Source organism: Oncorhynchus mykiss, chromosome 6 (genome assembly GCF_057628025.1).
Source record: "Oncorhynchus mykiss isolate SJ-2025 chromosome 6, ASM5762802v1, whole genome shotgun sequence".
NCBI lineage: Eukaryota > Metazoa > Chordata > Actinopteri > Salmoniformes > Salmonidae > Oncorhynchus > Oncorhynchus mykiss.
In genome coordinates, this window is record NC_143027.1 from 33,897,454 (window position 1) to 33,917,336 (window position 19,883).

The 19,883-nt window shown below is 42.8% G+C and overlaps 1 protein-coding gene across 3 annotated transcripts in view; it reads left to right on the plus strand.

The window, feature by feature from the left end:
• The window catches only part of LOC110525821 (single-stranded DNA-binding protein 2), a 92,342-nt gene extending 78,260 nt beyond the window's left edge, over nucleotides 1-14,082 (plus strand). For all 3 annotated transcript variants that reach the window (XM_036979961.2, XM_090237726.1, XM_090237727.1), the window contains 13 exons: nucleotides 102-191; nucleotides 5,426-5,485; nucleotides 7,551-7,614; nucleotides 7,691-7,761; nucleotides 7,976-8,043; nucleotides 10,112-10,160; nucleotides 10,340-10,375; nucleotides 10,743-10,797; nucleotides 11,139-11,209; nucleotides 11,298-11,376; nucleotides 11,654-11,682; nucleotides 11,878-11,976; nucleotides 12,309-14,082. In XM_036979961.2, coding sequence (XP_036835856.1) covers nucleotides 102-191; nucleotides 5,426-5,485; nucleotides 7,551-7,614; nucleotides 7,691-7,761; nucleotides 7,976-8,043; nucleotides 10,112-10,160; nucleotides 10,340-10,375; nucleotides 10,743-10,797; nucleotides 11,139-11,209; nucleotides 11,298-11,376; nucleotides 11,654-11,682; nucleotides 11,878-11,976; nucleotides 12,309-12,338 — 801 coding nt within the window. In that variant the 3' untranslated portion in view covers nucleotides 12,339-14,082. The remainder of the gene's footprint in view (nucleotides 1-101; nucleotides 192-5,425; nucleotides 5,486-7,550; nucleotides 7,615-7,690; nucleotides 7,762-7,975; nucleotides 8,044-10,111; nucleotides 10,161-10,339; nucleotides 10,376-10,742; nucleotides 10,798-11,138; nucleotides 11,210-11,297; nucleotides 11,377-11,653; nucleotides 11,683-11,877; nucleotides 11,977-12,308) is intronic.
• Nucleotides 14,083-19,883: the final 5,801 nt, after the last annotated feature.

The following is a 19,883-nucleotide window of genomic DNA, read 5'->3' on the forward strand; positions in this document are numbered from 1 at the left end:
GTGTGTGTGTGTGTGTGTGTGTGTGTGTGTGTGTGTGTGTGTGTGTGTGTGTGTGTGTGTGTGTGTGTGTGTGTGTGTGTGTGTGTGTGTGTGTCTTCCAGAGTGCAGCAGCAGCACCCAGTCCCATCCTTGGGAACCTTCCCACAGGAGAGGGAATGCCAGTGGGTCCTGTACCTCCAGGATTCTTCCAGGTACACACATTGTTGAATTTATAAAGCAGAAAGGGGTCTTCCCTGTGCTCTGGCTGAATGGGCTACAGGGAAGTATTTAACATGGCACTCAGCCGATTGCTGTGCGTCATTGCGGTGGCCACACAGTTCCTGCTGTGTTATCTTGTGTGTGTGTGTGTGGGAGACAGACAACCATTTTCTATCAGATTAGTAGCTACAGATTATGACCAACAGAACATTCTGTCCTATAGCCAGAACAGATACCACCGACACCAGGCAGGTACTCTCACTGTTGTCCAATGCGTCATCAATGGCAACCCCTTGTCTTCAGGACTTTGGTTTTGAATTGAAGCAGAAGAGGCTAGAGGAGTTGAGTGGGGAGTTACCATGGAACTGCAGAAAAAAACTAAAATCTTCTGCTGAACTGACTGGATTGAAGTAGAATCGAGATCATCCCTGCTAGTTGTACTTATAACAGAGCCCATCTTCAATAGCCATGTCCCTCCATAGACCCTCCTACCAGCTGCATTAGATGGTAGATTAGCTTTGTTAGATGGTCATGTCAAGGGGAGAGTGTTAACTGTGTGTGTGTTTGTATGTGTGCTGGTTGGGTTAGAGGAGGCTACCTGTACTTCATCCTCTTACAACAACACTACATGTTCACAGAGACTAATTCAATCATCTTTCCATTTGTGTATGTTTTAGCAATACATGGACTTTAAGCTCTGTAGCAAGGAGTTGATTTGCATTTGTGTACAGTACCGGTCAAAAGTTTGGACACGCCTACTCATTCCAGGGTTGTTCTTTATTTTTACTATTTTCTACGTTGTAGAATAATAGTGAATACATCAAAACTATGAAATAACATGGAATCATGTCATAACCAAAAAGCAAATCAAAACATATTTGGTATTTGAGATTCTTCAAAGTAGCCACCCTTTGCCCTGATGACAGCTTTGCACACTCTTGGCATTCTCTCAACCAGCTTCATGAGGTAGTCACCTGGAGTGCATTTCAATTAACAGGTGTACCTTGTTAAAAGTTAATTTGTGGAATTTCTTTCCTTAAAATGTTTGAGCTAATCAGTTGTGTTGTGACAAGGTAGGGGTGGTATACAGAAGTATATTTGGTATACAGAAGCTGGTATTTGGTATACAGAAGCTGTATTTGGTAGAAGACCAAGTCCATATTATGGCAAGAACAGCTCAAATAAACAAAGAGAAACGACAGTCCATCATTACTTTAAGACATGAAGGTAAGTCAATGCGGAACATTTCAAGAACTTTGAAAGTTTCTTCAAGTGCAGTCATAAAAACCATCAAGCGTTATGATGAAACTGATGAACTGGCTCTCCTGAGGACCGCCACAGGAAAGGAAGACCCAGAGTTACCACTGCTGCAGAGGATAAGGTCATTAGAGTTACTAGCCTCAGAAATTACAGCCCAAATATATGCTTCACAGAGTTCAAGTAACAGACACATCTAAACATCAACTGTTTAGAGGAAACTGCGTGAATCAGGCCTTCATGGTCAAATGCAAAGAAACCACTACTAAAGGACACCAATAAGAAGAAGAGACGTGCTTGGGCCCAAAAACATGAGCAATGGAGATTAGACCGGTGGAAATCTGTCCTTTGGTCTGATGAGTCCAACTACCGTGTCTTTGTGAGATTCAGAGTAGGTAAACGGATGATCTCCGCATGTGTGGTTCCCACCGTGAAGCATGGAAGAGGTGTGATGGTGTGGGGGTGCTATGCTGGTGACACTGTCTGTGATTTCTTTAGAATTCAAGGCACACTTAACCAGCATGGCAACCACAACATTCTGCAGCGATTCGCCATCCCATCTGGTTTGTGCTTAGTGGGACTATCATTTGTTTTTCAACAGGTCAATGACCCAACACACCTCCAGGCTGTGTAAGGGCTATTTGACTAAGACGGAAAGTGAGTGCTGCATCAGATGACCTGGCCTCCACAATCACCCGACCTCAACCCAATTGAGATGGTTTGGGATGAGTTGGACCGCAGAGGGAAGGAAAAGCAGCCAACAAGTGCTCAGCATTTGTGGAAACTCCTTCAAGACTGTTGAAGCTGGTTGAGAGAATGCCAAGAGTGTACAAAGCTGTAATCAAGGCAAAGGGTGGCTACTTTGAAAAATCTAAAATCTATTTTGATTTAAAACTTTTTTGGTTACTACATGAGTCCATATGTGTTATTTCATAGTTTTGATGTCTTCACTATTATTCTACAATGTAGAAAATAGTACAAATAAAGAAAAACCTTTGAATGAGTAGGTGTCCAAACCTTTGACTGGTACTGTATGTGTGCATGTTAGTGTGTGTGTGTTGGTGCACATGTGTGTGTGTGTGTGTGTGTCTGAGCAGTATGAGCTTCCTCTCTTAGGCAGTCAGTCTCTCCATTACATTAGTCAGTCGGCTGGTAGCGCATTGATTAAATGTCATTAACAGTCAAACTCAGTAGCTCACGTCTGACACTTAGATCAATAGCCTTCGTGGCAATATTTCAGATCAGCTTTTCAGAAATCTCAAACTTGAGTCAAAACACACCCTTTCCCACCAACTCCTGGTCCCCCGATCCTTGCTGAAAATCAATCATTGTTGTTGTTTGGAGCCGTCTTTGAAGAGGATTTCTTGTCAAGGCCAATCAGGGTCTGAGACAGAGCAGACTAGTTCCTCCCTGAGATTCTTACAGAGGCCAAACTGAATGATCAACACATGCCTATGCAGCTTTGAATCAACAAACAAACTAGCCACAACACAGGCACTGACTGGCAGACACACACATGCACACACAACCCAACTGGCTCCGTAATCCATATTCATTCATGTCTTTTGACTTACTCTAATTTACTCACTTCTTTGCACTTGCTCATTCACAAATAAATGTAATAATATATTAATTCATCCGTATACGCTTATATTATTTCTTAGACTCTGCTATTCTCTTTTTACCTTTTCAAGGGCTGAAATACACCTGGGCTGAAATACAAATAAGACAATAAGAAACATAATAGTACATGATAATCTCTGTGTTGTAAAGTCAATGTCCATTTAATTTGGATCCAAACAGAGAGGAAAGTAGGTAGCAGAGGGACTGGATGTCAACTGGATGTCACTGCCACCTAGTGGTGTGTTATGGTACTGCGTCCTAGCGTTGCGTTTTGGTATTGCCACTTAGTGGTGTGTTATGGTACTGTCCCCTGGTGGTTTGTTATGGTACTGCTCCCTAGTGGTGTGTTATGGTACTGCTCCCTAGTGGTGTGTTATGGTACTGCCCCCTAGTGGTGTCTTGTGATACTGCTCCCTAGTGGTGTCTTATGAGACTGCTCCCTAGTGGTATAATACTGCTCCCTAGTGGTGTCTTATAATACTGCTCCCTAGTGGTTTCTTATGATACTGCTCCCTAGTGGTGTTGTATGAACTTCTCCCTAGTGGTGTCTTATGATACTGCTCCCTAGTGGTGTGTTATGGTACTGCTTCTCTGTAGCTGACATCATTGGTTGGGTTTGGTTCAATAGCGTTGCGTGGGTAAAATCCCTGTGGAAGCCAAGCCAGTAAAAAAGCCATATTCCAACCTATGTTGTGATAATTGTGGTATTTTCTCTATAACCCATTCGTTCGTATGCCACCATGATATACAATAAAGCCGAGACAACAAAAAGACACACAGCGGCGGAATAAATTCAACTACACATTTGTTTTTTTTATCACAAAACCAGAGAGCAACATATTGCATGTAACAAACAGTTGCATGACCCACAGCATGGTCAGCCAGGCATGTTTTAGACAGTTTACTAAATAACTACTGATTTAGAACCACAGAGTTGCCGCAAGTCAGCATAAAGACAACATGAGCACTGCATCTGCTATTCTAGCAACATTTCAACTTAAACATTATCAAATCAACTAGGCTATAATACAGTGAAAACAAACTTAAAGATACCAAAAATGATTTAGTCCAAGGTACTGATTTCTTTCTTTCTGTGTGTGTGTACGTGTGCAAGTAAAAAATGTTGACTCATCCTACTTGTAGACCAATGCCATCCACCTCTCTTTCATGTTGGCAAAATGGTCTATTCCTTTGTCATACAGTATGCTTTTAGTTTTTGTTATCATAGGCTACCTAGCTAAAATATCTTGCTAGCCTAACTTCCTTGCATGGTCAACAATGAACCAGCTAAGTTAGCTAGCTAGTTAACTTGAGCCTAGTCTACATCTAGGCTACATATTGAACTTAGCTTGTCTCAGGCCAGTGGCACAATATATTAATTTATGGTTGGATCAGAATCACCTTCATAATCATACAGAGAATGTACAGAGAATTAAGTCAAAACCACAAGTTCAAATCCCCATCTCCATCCATGTCTTAGGAAAAGGTCGATTTAGCAAGCTAGCTACAACAGGACAACAAAAAAAGCAGCCCAGAAACATAAAAAAAAAAAAAATGTTTCCCTTTGGATGTGATTTGATTGGTGTGAAGCCACATCCAAACTGCCTTCCCTTGGGGGGGTGTTTTACTGTGCCAGGACAACCCAACGTTGAGCTCAGCTGAACGCTGATTGGCTAATTATTTTATACTTTTTTTATCAAGGGAAGCCAAATGCTTGCTGGCATCAATCAATCAAATATTATGGCGTCATACTCTTTTGGTCCAGACAGCATCAAATACATGGGCTACCCATACTGAGACAGAGGGGCGCTGTTTCCCTTGCTCGGATGACTTTTCCGGTGAGATTCAGCTACTTGCGAATTGAAGGGAAATTATGAAAACACAGAGATTCTAAAGATAAATTATTTTTTCCTTTTATTTTTGCATTTGTCAAATATTTTGGAAAGCCTTCCCTTGGCATCCATGAATACACACAACTGGTTTGGTTTAGTTTGAATTGACCCCAACATTTATGGGACAGTTCATTGTGTGTGGTGTAGACATTGGATAGCAGACACACACAATAGCAACATTATATTTCAATCACAGAACACAAACATGTTAATCCTACAGGTAACAAAACTGAAACATACATAGTAGTTAGTCATGGGAGCGTAGAAGTGTCATAACTGACTGTCATACTAACATTTTTAGCATTCATTATCATATACTTTATCTCTTTCCATTAGACTTTATCTCTCCCTATCTCTATCGTCTATCCCCCCTCTCTCTTTGTGTGTGTACTGGTATGTGTGTGCATGCTTGTAACCCTGTGTGTGTGTTTGTTTGTGTGTGTGTACCTTCACAGTCGTTCATGTCACCTCGTTATCCTGGTGGGCCCAGACCGCCCCTCAGAATACCTAATCAGGTAAGATCACTGATGCACAGACACGCTCCTCAGGCTACAATAGGATATGTACCCTCATCTTTTTTTATTTCCCTTCACTTGTATCTGCTTCTATTTACAGTGGGGCAAAAAAGTATTTAGTCAGCACCAATTGTGCAAGTTCTCCCACTTAAAAAGATGAGAGAGGCCTGTAATTTCCATCATAGGTACACTTCAACTATGACAGACAAAATGAGAAGAAAAAAAATCCAGAAAATAATTTATTTGCAAATTATGGTGGAAAATAAGTATTTGGTCACCTACAAACAAACAAGATTTCTGGCTCCCACAGACCTGTAACTTCTTCTTTAAGAGGCTCCCCTGTCCTCCACTTGTTACCTGTATTAATGGCACCTGTTTGAACTTGTTATCAGTATAAAAGACACCTGTCCACAACCTCAAACAGTCACACTCCAAACTCCATTATGGACAAGACCAAAGAGCTGTCAAAAGACACCAGAAACAAAATTGTAGACCTGCACCAGGCTAGGAAGACTGAATCTGCAATAGGTAAGCAGCTTGGTTTGAAGAAATCAACTGTGGGAGCAATTATTTGGAAATGGAAGACATACAAGACCACTGATAATTTCCCTCGATCTGGGGCTCCACACAAAATCTCACCCCGTGGGGTCAAAATGATCACAAGAACAGTGAGCAAAAATCCCAGAACCACATGGGGGGACCTAGTGAATGACCTGCAGAGAGCTGGGACCAAAGTAACAAAGCCTACCATCAGTAACACACTATGCCGCCAGGGACTCAAATCCTGCAGTGCTAGACGTGTCCCCCTGCTTAAGCCAGTACATATCCAGGCCCGTCTGAATTTTGCTTAAGAGCATTTGGATGATCCAGAAGAAGATTGGGAGAATATCATATGGTCAGATGAAACCAAAATATAACTTTTTGGTAAAAACGAAACTCGTCGTGTTTGGAGGACAAAGAATGCTGAGTTGCATCCAAAGAACTCCATACCTACTGTGAAGCATGGGTGTGGAAACATCATGCTTTGGGGCTGTTTTTCTGCAAAGGGACCAGGACGACTGATCCGTGTAAAGGAAAGAATGAATGGGGCCATGTATCGTGAGATTTTGAGTGAAAACCTCCTTCCATCAGCAAGGGCATTGAAGATGAAACGTGGCTGGGTCTTTCAGCATGACAATGATCCCAAACACACCGCCCGGGCAACGAAGGAGTGGCTTCGTAAGAAGCATTTCAAGGTCCTGGAGTGGCCTAGCCAGTCTCCAGATCTCAACCCCATAGAAAATCTTTGGAGGGAGTTGAAAGTCTGTGTTTCCCAGCAACAGCCCCAAAACATCACTGCTCTAGAGGAGATCTGCATGGAGGAATGGGCCAAAATACCAGCAACAGTGTGTGAAAACCTTGTGAAGACTTACAGAAAACGTTTGACCTCTGTCATTGCCAACAAAGGGTATATAACAAAGTATTGAGAGAAACTTTTGTTATTGACCAAATATTTATTTTCCACCATAATTTGCAAATACATTCATTAAAAATTCTACAATGTGATTTTCTGGATTTTTTTCTCATTTTGTCTGTCATAGTTGAAGTGTACCTATGATGAAAATTACAGGCCTCTCTCATCTTTTTAAGTGGGAGAACTTGCACAATTGGTGTCTGACTAAATACTTTTTTGCCCCACTGTAGCTCAGTATTTTAATTATTTATTTTATACAGTTATTATTGCTCATCTTAATCAAGGGTGCAAATAATTTCAGACCCTACTGTGTGTGCTTTCACCAACTCCCCTGACTATGGTCATGTCATAGGAGTAGCGAGACTGACAGAGAATTTCATCAGTGTCAGGCAAGGCAAGGACCAGTTGGACAGTGTGGGAGAACTTTCACAATTGGTGGCTGACTAAATACTTTTTTGCCCCACTGTATATCTTATTTGACTACATTATATTGTCTTGTCTTACCCTCTTTGACCGGGTTTGGACATGATTTTTTTGTATAGCCTCTTAGCTTTAGTGTATGTTAATGATTTTGTGTTATATTTTGTGATGATGATGACGATTTCGGCTCAGGCAATGGGGGTCCATGGCAACCAGCCTATGCTACCCAGCGGAATGGACCCCACAAGACAGCAAGGTGTGTGTCACATACACACCACAGACTCTTACTCACATACAAGGACTGCGAGTTGATGGCGCTCTGTTTTTTTCAGGGCATCCAAATATGGGCGGGCCCATGCAGCGAATGACTCCACCCAGAGGGATGGTCCCTCTTGCGCCACAGGTATGTGATTGGATGAAATCTCCAGGTTTGCGTAAGTTTAAACTCCTTCGGTAACATTAGCGTGTTTGGCTGTTTGTGTTTGTAGGTGGGTGAATATATTTGTTTTTATGTGTGGTAGTATACAATAGTAGTATTTCTACTCTCCACCTGTGGATCCTGTTTGAGTTGTGTACATTACTTTACAGTAGTTTGACCTTGGGTTTCTCTTTTCCAGAACTACGGTGGAGGGATGAGACCTCCTCTAAATGCACTCGTTGGCCCTGGGATGCCTGGCATGAACATGTGAGCACTCTGTCATCAATACACATTCACACACTACACACACATACAGTGCATTCAGAAAGTATTTAGACCCCTTGACTTTTTCACATTTTGTTACGTTATAGTTTTATTCTAAAATGTATTATTGTTTTTTGTCCTCATCAATCTACACACAATACCCCATAATGACAAAGCAAAAACAGGTTAAGAAACTTTTGCTAATTTATATAAAAAATATAAAAAACTGAATTATCACATTTACATAAGTATTCAGAACCTTTACTCAGCACTTTGTTGAAGCACCTTTGGCAGTGATTACAGCATCAAGTCTTCTTGAGTATGATGCTACAAGCTTGGCACACATGTATTTGGGGAGTTTCTCCCATTCTTCTTTGAAGATCCTCTCAAGCTCTGTCAGGTTGGATGGGGAGCGTTGCTGCACAACTATTTGTCAGGTCTCTCCAGAGATGTTTGATCAGGTTCAAATCCGGGCTCTGGCTGGGCCACTCAAGGACATTCGGAGACTTGTTCTGAAGCCACTCCTGTGTTGTCTTGGCTCTGTGCTTAGGGTTGTTTTCCTGTTGGAAGGTGAACCTTCACCCCAGTCTGAAGTCCTGAGCGCTCTTGAGCAGGTTTTCATCAAGCATCTCTCTGTACTCAGCTAGGTTCATCTTTCCCTCGATCCTGATCAGTCTCCCAGTCCCTGCCGAAAAACATCTCCACAGCATGATGCTGCCACCGTAAGGATGGTGCCAGGTTTCCTCCAGAAGTGACGCTTGGCATTCAGGCCAAAGAGTTCAATCTTGGTTTCATCAGACCAGAGAATCTTGTTTCTCATGGTCTGAGAGTCTTTGGGTGTCTTTTGGCAAACTCCAAGCGGGCTGTCATGTGCCTTTTACTGAGGAGTGGCTTCCATCTGGCCATTCTACCATAAAGGTCTGATTGGTTGTCCTTCTGGAAGGTTTTCCCATCTCCACAGAGGCACTCTAGAGCTCTGTCAGAGTGACCATTGGGTTCTTGGTCACCTTCCTGACTAAGGCCCTTCTCCCCCGATTGCTCAGTTTGGCCGGTTGGCCAGCTCTAGGAAGAGTCTTGGTGGTTCCAAACGTCTTCCATTAAAATAATGATGGAGGACACTATGTTCTTGGGGATCTTCAATGCTGCAGAAATGTTTTGGTAACCTTTCCCAGATCTGCGCCTTGACACAATCCGGTCTCAAAGCTCTACAGACAATTCCTTCGACCTCATGGCTTGGTTTTTGCTCTGGCATACACTGTCAACTGTGTGACCTTATAGACAGGTGTGTGCCTTTCCAATCATGTTCAATCATGTACCACAGGTGGACTCCAATCAAGTTGTAGAAACATCTCAAGGATGATGAATAGAAATAGGATGTACCTGAACTCAATTTCGAGTCTCATAGCAAAGGGTCTGAATACGGTAAATAAGGTATTTCTGTTTTTCCAAAAAACTTTTCACTTTGTCTTTATGGAGTATTATGTGTAGATTCCCTAGGATTTTTTACTTAAAAAATAAAATAAAAATTAGAATAAGGCTGTAACGTAACAAAAATGTGGAAAAAGTCCAAACTTTCCGAAGGCACTGTACATGTGTATTTATTTTATTTTTATTTAACTAGGCAAGTCAGTTAAGAACAAATTCTTATTTACAATGACGGCCTACCCCGGCTAAACCTGGACGACGCTGGGCCAATTGTGCGCCTCCCAAATACATACACACACTACACACAAAAACATGTGCACGCACACACACACACACACAATGAACAGACACGGCACTGTAAACATACAATCCACACCGTCCTTTAACTCTTCCCCCCAAAGGATGTGGTTACGCAAGAGTTCTATAAAAACAATATTTCCTCAATCCCTCACTAGATACCATCACTACCCTCAGAGCTGATTATGATTGGATGTGCTGTCCTCTCTTCCTTTCTCTGGCCTCTAAATGATGTGTTCTTAACAATACTGTTGACGGGAAATAGAACAACCCAGGACTGTGTAAGAACAGAGTGAACTAAAGTGTGTGTGTGTGTGTGTGTGTGTGTGTGTGTGTGTGTGTGTTTTAGGGGACCTGGTGGGGGTAGACCTTGGCCAAATCCTCAAAACGCCAACTCAGTAAGTAACCAGAAAAACAAACTGTAACACAACCACCAAGACAGATACCTAAATATACCACAATAACAATAAAACAGAAAATATTTTAATTTAAAAAAAAAACATACATTTCCTGAAGAGAGGATTTGAATAAAGAGAAATGCTATTTTCTCACTCTCTCTCTCTTTGTCTGTCTATAGATCCCCTACTCCTCTGCGTCTCCAGGAAGTTATGTGGTATGTATATAGTATGACCCTCTATAGTATGACCCTGTATATAGTATTCTTATTTACATTATTGTGTTCTTGTTGTTTTTATATCTTGTGTTTTGTTCTACCCTGTTATTTTTGGCATTACATTGTTATTGATAACTGCATTGTTGGGATTGTTGGGAGCTGCAAGAAAAGCATTTCACTGTACTTGAGCATGTGACATTAAAACTTGATACTTGAAACTATTTGACTGGAAGTTGGTTGTCTGTATTTGCCTGTTAGTTACAAGGCACTATATAGTGTATTGTCTTTATAGATATTAGGAGCATTGTATTGTTGGTGTGTAGTTGCTATGAGGCATAAATCTCCCAATTATCAACTCTCATTTTAGGGTCCGCCGGGAGGAGGGGGGCCACCTGGTACTCCAATAATGCCCAGCCCAGCAGGTAATGTGTGCGTGCGTGTGTTTGGGGGGCCTTGACCTGAGTGGGGCTAATGGATGTATGTGTGGGGTTAGACAGGGACAGGGATGCATTCACAATGTTACAAACTGACTTTAGGGATTTGGTCTGTGAAACAACTTAACTATATATATCTGACCTAAAGTGTGACTTTACCTCAAGTCAGTTGCCTATTTGGCTTATAGTATGTTCAAGTTTCTAGTGGGTACTTAACCTGAGGGGGGGTGTGTGTGTGTGTGTGTGTGTGTGTGTACTGTATGTATATGTGTGTGTGTGTACATATGTATACTGTATGTATGAGTTGTGTATACTGTGTTTCCTGTCAGACTCGACTAACTCCGGTGACAACATATACACCATGATCAACACAGTCCCCCCTGGTGGAAACAGACCAAATGTAAGATAACTTAACCATCATTATCTGTGTGTGTGAGTGTGCGTGTGATTTAACTGTTTAATACTGTTTGCTTGTGTTTTGGCCTTAGTTTCCAATGGGTGCCGGTGCAGACGGTCCAATGGGAGGGATGGCAGGAATGGAGCCACATCACATGAATGGATCGCTAGGTAACACTTAGGGCCCTATTCAATTTGTAAAGCTGAAGCATTTATGGAGCGTTTACCATCAATGCAGTCTGTGCTAAAGCAGGAACATTGCCTTTTGAATTTCAATCACGCTATGAAGCTGAATAGAACCCTTAAACAGACACACACACACACACACACACACACACACACGCTTTGAGCTTGTTCTTAACTCACTACACTAGTCTTTTGAAGGGTAAATTGATGTGTTTACTGAGACTGTATAGTAGTAATGCCCTTCTCTCTCCCAACTACCCAGGGTCTGGTGACATGGATAGCCTCCCTAAGGTAGGAGAAGACTCCAACCCAACCCATACCATTAGTAATTTGCATCAATCAATTATCAGACAGACTTTTGTAGTGATTTGTATGTGGTTGAAATATTGGTACTACTGTTAATGGTTAATCTACCCTATTGCGTATGTATGGTATACAGATAGATAATAGATTATATTTCTATGTTGTGTGATTGGTTCTGATCAGAACTCTCCTGGTAACCTGAGCATGAGTAACCAGCCGGGGACCCCCAGAGATGACGGCGAGATGGGGGGCAACTTCCTCAACCCCTTTCAGAACGAGAGCGTGAGTCCATACTCGCACCCACAGAAGTTATTCAAAGGGCCAGAGACACAGAATTGTAGCAGTAGGACTGAAGATTATCTTTACCAACTTTCAAAATGAACATTAGCCTACCAACTATACATTTTTTACATGGTGTTGATTATAAATATTAAAGGGCCTGGACACTGAAAGGCTCCATTACCAACACAATGTTTCACCAACCACCTCAGGTGTGTGCAGGGGACTTTCAGTGTGTGTTCCCTATTTGTTCATACCATAAAAAGTGATGTTTGGCTTCATAAGAGTATTGATAATATTTACATAACCCCCTTTGTCCATCTCTCTCTCTGTAGTATTCTCCAAACATGACGATGAGTGTGTGAAGGCTCTGCCAGCTGGCCAGTTAGTGGTGTGGATTGGTGGAAGAGACAGGACGTGATGTCATCTATGCCCAGTGGTTCTTCCTCTCTATGCCCTCTCTACCAGGACAGTGGACCCAGGCCTCGTTCTCCCCCTGGCCTCTATCTGTGTTTGTTCTCTTCTTCTGTTTCCTCTCACTTTTACACTTGTGACCTTCTGCTTCGTTCATCACCTACCATCAGAGACTGTATGAAAGGAACCTCCATTCTAACAAACCAGGAAATAAAAATCTCTGTATATTTATAAATGTATGTCACTGTGCATACTCTCAGTCATGCTAACACAGAAAGATGTACCATGCTCCACCATCTTGTGGAAAAGACACTGAAAACCCTCAAGTGTAAAGAAATCTGAGCAGGTAGCTTTCTGGCTCCCCACCTGCATTCGTTATGAGTCTTTAGATTTGATGGGCATGATGGCAACCACAGTCTATGATTGGATGAATTGAGATGACAACTTCAGTCTCATTGGATATACAACAACCTGGAATAAAGCCTATTTAATGGTATCCTCCGTCTCTCATTGGATGAAGATTATGACAACCACAGTCTTTGATTGGAGAGGGGCGACAGCTTCAGTGATTTGAGATCTTTGTCCCACAGTGAACATTCACCAATGTTTTTTTGTTTTTTTCACCTCCATACACTTGAATCTGATGTGCTATGTTGAGAGAAATCATTCAGTACAGTATGGGCCATGTTTTCAATGTTGTTTTTTATTGGTTGGTTGATTTTGTTTGGCATGGTGACTGGTTTGAGAATATACACCTGCTTGTTGAGCTGTACACTGTGTAAGTGTACTGGCTAGAGAGTACTGTAAGGCCACATCTTATCATTTACTGGGAGCAATGTTCATCCTTATATCTATGTCTTGACTACGAGCATCAACACCTAAAAACAAAGAGATTTGCCAATCTTAACGATGACACATCTGAGATGGAGAGAACAGAGAAAATGCAAGCAGTTGGTTGTCTGAAAGAACTATTTTCTGCCTTGTCAAAAGGATGCAATGTGTTATGATTTTTCAAAGAATGCAAGACTGTAGATTGAACGAAAAAGGAAACTAAAAGTGCAGCAATTGGTGACAATGGTTGTAGGGATTTTTGTGTGAAGGTATTATTAAAAACATGCATTTAAATCATTCTCTTAATTAATTTATTATTGTCATCCGGAAAAACTGTGATCTTAATGTATTTTGGAGAGTATGTGTAGAGGTAAAATAGCTGTGTTTTGTATTATTTTAAACCTACTCCTCAGCCCATGTTAGTTTATTACGATAATATTTAGTCCATGACGTTATTATTTAGTCTAGGATTTTACTATTCCCTCCCGTAGATCTAAAACTCATAAATCTAACTCCTCTTCTTTATGTATCTAACACATGGAGGGATGGACAGAAAGAGAGAACGAAAGAGAGAGGGGAAAGATGAACTAGGGGACACCAATACAGAGCTGTTTGTTTTAATGTTAGTTTAAAGTCACAAGTATGAATAATGAAAGATGCATATTTTTTTTCTTTTTAAATTTTACAATTTACACATTTTTGGATTCCAAATGTTGGTTGTTTGTTTCCATTTGTGATGTGTTCATTTTCTTCCTTTTTCTGTTATTCTTTTATTTTTACCTCTTTATGTTTTGTAAATACACTGAGAAGTACTACATGGGTTTTGAATATGCTGGTATAAAGCTTCTCTTCCCTCATTAATAATGTTGACTCCTTGTGTATGTCTAATGTGCATGTATGTGTTTACACAGGCAGCCCAATTATTTAACCTTTTACCTCTTTCTCCCCAATTGGTAGTTACAGTCTTGTCTCATCGCTGCAACTCCCATACGGACTCGGGAGAGGCAAAGGTCGAGAGCCATGCGTCCTCCGTAACACGACCCTGCCAAGTCGCACTGCTTCTTGACACACTGATCGCTTAACCCGGAAGCCAGCCGCACCAATGTGTCGAGGAAACACGGTCCAACTGATGACCGAATACAGCTTGCAGGCGCCCGGCCCACCACAAGGAGTTGCTAGAGCACGATGGGACAAGGAAATCCCGGCCGGCTAAACCCGCCCCTAACCCGGACCAATTGTGCGCTGCCTCATGGGTCTCCCGGTCACAGCCGGCAGTAACACAGCATGGGAACTCGTATAAGGCAGGCCCCATGTTTTACTATTAATAAAAAAGTTGGCTGAAGGTTGAGCGACACGGGCCAACCGGCTCCTTTCCCCCAGGCCCTATGGTCTATTGAAAACAAACGTCTATGCATTCCTTAGCCCCGCCCACACTCACATTGACAGCTCGAAAACTAGCTACAATAGACAATGGAAAAGCAGAGTAAAAAAACGTAAGGGTGGGGCTGAAAAGTTAAGAGACAAAAGTCTTTATTCAAATGCAAAAAACTAACCGACTTATTCGGTAGTAGTAGTACTAGTACCATTGCCACCGACACTAACATCGAAGTGCTAGACTGGCAAGAGGAAGATGCCACAACCTGGTTCGCGGGATAAAAGAGTATACGGAGAGGACAGCGAAGCCAAAGATAGTGCAGCCGAAGCGGTAGATATGTGCCTAAATGTGTTACAAATACAACATGTTATATCAGAATTTATGAGTGAAATGCAAATACTATTGGTCAGCTACTGATGTGTAAATGTGCTAGAAAGAAAGAATTGAGGTAAAGACGTACAGTTACTGGTGTTCAAACCAGCCAGCGGAAAAACTCAAATTTGACGCCTAGTAAAGCTCTGAATGACTAATGTTAGATTTCGCCGTCCTGTGGGGATTTTGTGGGAAATGGCAATCACTTGAGTATCAGTGATTTTCTGTCGTATCATTTTACTTAGCTAAAATAAGAATGTATTTGATTGATTGCTTTTGCCTTGTCGTTCTAAACGCTAAATTGCATTAGACATATACAAATGTTAATTAGCTAATTTTATTTAATGTCTATACAGCCATTGGTTGCAAATAGTATACATATTGTAAATCGAATCAAGTCCTTTCCCTCTCAAATTCATATTTTGTGCGGGAGAATGTATGGCTACAGTGATTTGCTAGCTATGATCCTCATCGCCACGGTTCCTACCATTTCACCTCTTACTAGACAATGCATTGAAACTCATCATCATGTCAACAGTCCGGTGTGAATAGCGAGTAAAGCTTGTCATTCATTCACTTGACATGAAATAGTTGGCTAATGCTGTGTTATAGTCAAAATGTCGCTTTTATTAGGTCATTTATATATTATTGTAATGAAACGGCAGGGAGCAGGTCTCGAACCATCGACCATCTAGCCCGAAGTCCAGCGCGCTATCGACTGTGCCGCAAAAGCATACTCGAGCGGCAGAGTCGATATCCGTGCTTATAAACCCAGGGTCGTTACACTACTCCCTCCTTTCAAAGAGCGCGTCCTCGCGCTAGCTTGCGACTCTACGTCTTACAGGAACGCGCTCACCGGCCAAGCACACGCACTGTCGTGGATGCAAGGTCCGATCACTTCTGACACCAGTGTAATGAAACAGCAGGGAGCAGGTCTCCAACCCTCAACCTTCTAGCACGAAGTCCAGCGCGTTATCAACTGTTCCGCAAAAGCATGCTCCAGCGGCAGAGTCGATATCCGCACTTATAAACCCAGGTTCGTTACACTATTTTATTCATATTCAGGTTGATGACAAGCCCAGTCCAGTTTCAGTGGAAGAGAGGACCTTTGGGGTTGATGACAGGCACAGTCCAGCTTCAGTGGAAGAGAGGACCTTTGGGGTTGATGACAGGCCCAGTTTCAGTGGAAGAGAGGACCTTTGGGGTTGATGACTGGCCCAGTCCAGTTTCAGTGGAAGAGAGGACGTTTGGGGTTGATGACAGGCCCAGTTTCAGTGGAAGAGAGGACCTTTGGGGTTGATGACAGGCCCAGTCCAGTTTCAGTGGAAGAGAGGACCTTTGGGGTTGATGACAGGCCCAGCCCAGTTTCAGTGGAAGAGAGCATGGAGGTTGATGACAGGCCCAGTCCAGTTTCAGTGGAAGAGAGGACCTTTGGGGTTGATGACTGGCCCAGTCCAGTTTCAGTGGAAGAGAGGACGTTTGGGGTTGATGACAGGCCCAGTTTCAGTGGAAGAGAGGACCTTTGGGGTTGATGACAGGCCCAGTCCAGTTTCAGTGGAAGAGAGGACCTTTGGGGTTGATGACAGGCCCAGCCCAGTTTCAGTGGAAGAGAGCATGGAGGTTGATGACAGGCCCAGTCCAGTTTCAGTGGAAGAGAGGACCTTTGGGGTTGATGACTGGCCCAGTCCAGTTTCAGTGGAAGAGAGGACGTTTGGGGTTGATGACAGGCCCAGTTTCAGTGGAAGAGAGGACCTTTGGGGTTGATGACAGGCCCAGTCCAGTTTCAGTGGAAGAGAGGACCTTTGGGGTTGATGACAGGCCCAGCCCAGTTTCAGTGGAAGAGAGCATGGAGGTTGATGACAGGCCCAGTCCAGTTTCAGTGGAAGAGAGGACCTTTGGGGTTGATTGACAGGCCCAGTCCAGTTTCAGTGGAAGAGATCATTGAGAAAATGGAAAAGCAGAGTAAAAAAAAAACGTAAGGGTGGGGCTGAAAAGTTAAGAGGCAAAAGTCTTCACTCAAATGCAAAAAACTAACCGACTTATTCGGTAGTAGTAGTAGTACTAGTACCATTGCCACCGACACTAGCATCGAAGTGCTAGACTGGCAAGAGGAAGATGCCACAACCCGGTTCGTGGGTAAAAGAGTAGACGGAGGAAGAGAGGACCTTTGGGGTTGATGACAGGCCCAGTCCAGTTTCAGTGGAAGAGAGCATGGAGGTTGATGACATGCCCAGTCCAGCTTCAGTGGAAGAGAGCATGGATATTGATGACAGGCCCAGTCCAGCTTCAGTGGAAGAGAGCTTGGAGGTTGACATGCCCAGTCCAGCTTCAGTGGAAGAGAGCATGGAGGTTGATGACAGGCCCAGTCCAGCTTCAGTGGAAGAGAGCATGGAGGTAGATGACAGGACCAGTCCAGCTTCAGTGGAAAAGAGGACCTTTGGGGTAGATGACAGGCCCAGTCCAGCTTCAGTGGAAGAGAGGACCTTTGGGGTAGATGACAGGCCCAGTCCAGTGTCAGTGGAAGAGTGTTATGCGAATTTTAACTTCAATTAATCTACTCAGTCTGCAACCCAGAGTTTGTAAGATTCTGGTTGAATGATAGACAAGAGTCCCAGCTTACAATAGTCAAAAATGTTTATTCACAGGAACGTTCCAAAGTCAAGAATACAAACAGTCTTTATAACACACTCAAACAAGTTGAAATCTTAAGCTACGCCATGCTCAGACAGTCAGTGTTTTTTCCACTACACAAATACATTGTTTAATCTGCAACATGTTTCATCATTTTCTGCGAGCCTAACAGTTTCTCCTCTCCACATGTGGCGACAGAATGTCCTGCAAGGAACACAGTAGTACAGCTCGTCTGTCGACAGCTCCTCTTATCATTTGTTTCACACTCACACCCTGCTTACATACTAAAAAGGAACAAAAGGTCCTTGTTCTAATTCTGACTAAAACTACACACATCAGATTATAGTTTTCTGATTCTAATACATTTCATACAATTATATGGTTTCAGGGTGGAATTATTTCATCGTTAAACATATATACATTATTTTATCAAAGGGAATGCCAGGATGCCAGACCAACTTTTGATTATTTCAAGAGACCCCAGTCAGATGACCTAAAAACATATTTTGGCAGAAATCAAAAAAACTCTGTGGTAGAGGGTTTTCTGTTTTAAAGACAGCACCAATCGGAAATATGCGGTCATACAATGAAGAAAGCCATGCGTTAAACTGTTCAATTTGTATGGCATTTGCGAAGCCTGCTGACAGCAGTATTTTTATGAGTGGAATAACAGATTGGAAACATGTTCACCAAAGGGTAGAAGAGCACGAGAAGAGCAACATGCACAGAAGTAGTGCTGAGGCATACTTAAGGTCCTCCAAAGCAGACAGTCTGCTCAGTGACAGTCAGGTGTCTGCCCACACAGAGCAGGTATGCAGGAGAAGGCAGGTGCTTGAACGTGTCGTAGACAGAGTGAAAGTCATTGGCAAGATGGGGCTCAGTTACAGGGGGATGCAGGTGCTGGAACGTGTCGTAGACAGAGTGAAAGTCATTGGCAAGATGGGGGCTCAGTTACAGGGGGATGCAGTCTGAGGCTGCGTATACATTAGAGGACACCAAGTATCGATCACAGTCATTTCTTGGAGATGATAATACCGCCTTGGAAAGTATGACGTCTGCTTGAAAGAACATCTCACCGAATGCATTGAGAAAAGCAAGAACCTACATCAGTCTGGGGCAAGAGGCAGAGGTTCTCTAAATCACACTCCTCTAAAAAAAAAAAGACGTTCAACACCGTCATTCACACAATTCAGAGCATAAACCAAGAGACCATGTCAAGTGAAATTGAGCAGGCTGGAATGTTCTCTGTCCAGATCGACACAACTCAGGGCATAACTTCTCAAGACCAGTGCTCTGTCATTGTGAGACATGTGACAGACGTCGTACAAGAGAGGCTTGTGGCTGTTGTGAAGTGTGAGGCATCCACTGGACAGTACTTTGTCCAGTTGTTGACAGATGTCGTAGATAAACTAAAATTAGACATGAGCAAGTGCATTGGCAATGCTACGGATGGAGCATCCAATATGCAGGGCAAGAATAAGGGCTTCTCTACTCTGTTTTCCTCAAAGTCCCACAATCAAGTGCATGTATGGTGCTAAGCACATGTCCTTAATCTGGTTTTGTCTGACAACTGAAATTGAACTGAAATCTTAGCAAGTGGGTCACTGTTTGCTCTCCTTAGCGACATTGCTGTGTTACTCCGTGAATCCTACCAAAGGATGGATGTGTGGGAGGAGAAGAGCCAGGACAGGCGACAGAGACGTCTATCTTCAATCGGAGAAACACGCTGGTGGGCTAAGGATAGTGCTTTGAAGGTCTTTGGATCCTTTGGAAAACCAGACCAGGGTCTCTATGTTGAAGTACTCCTCACACTGTCAGCCATACAAGGACAGGCCAACATGAAGACAACTATTCGGGTGAAGGCAAGACGATTTACTGAGGCTCTTCTCCGGTATGAGACGATACTGACAGCTCAAATATTTCTTAGGGTATTTGGGAACACGTCACCACTGTCCAAATACCTGCAGACAAGTGGGAGGGACATCCTGTCTGCCCATCGAATGGTTGTGGCTACACAGGAAACACTGAAAGGCATATCAAGAGACTGACAGCATTAAAGCAGCTACAGATACATTTGTTCAGTTTGCAAATAAGAAGATAAAAGAACAGGATGAGGACAGACACAGAGTTGAAGGAGGTGGAAGCCACTCTGCCACAGAAAAAAGGGCAAGAAAGAAGAAAATCATGTCTGGAGATGGCTCAAGATGAAGCTTTGACAGAGGCAGAGAGTGCCTATAAAGTCCACAATCCAAATGATGGATACAGTCACAGATAGTATCCACAGGCG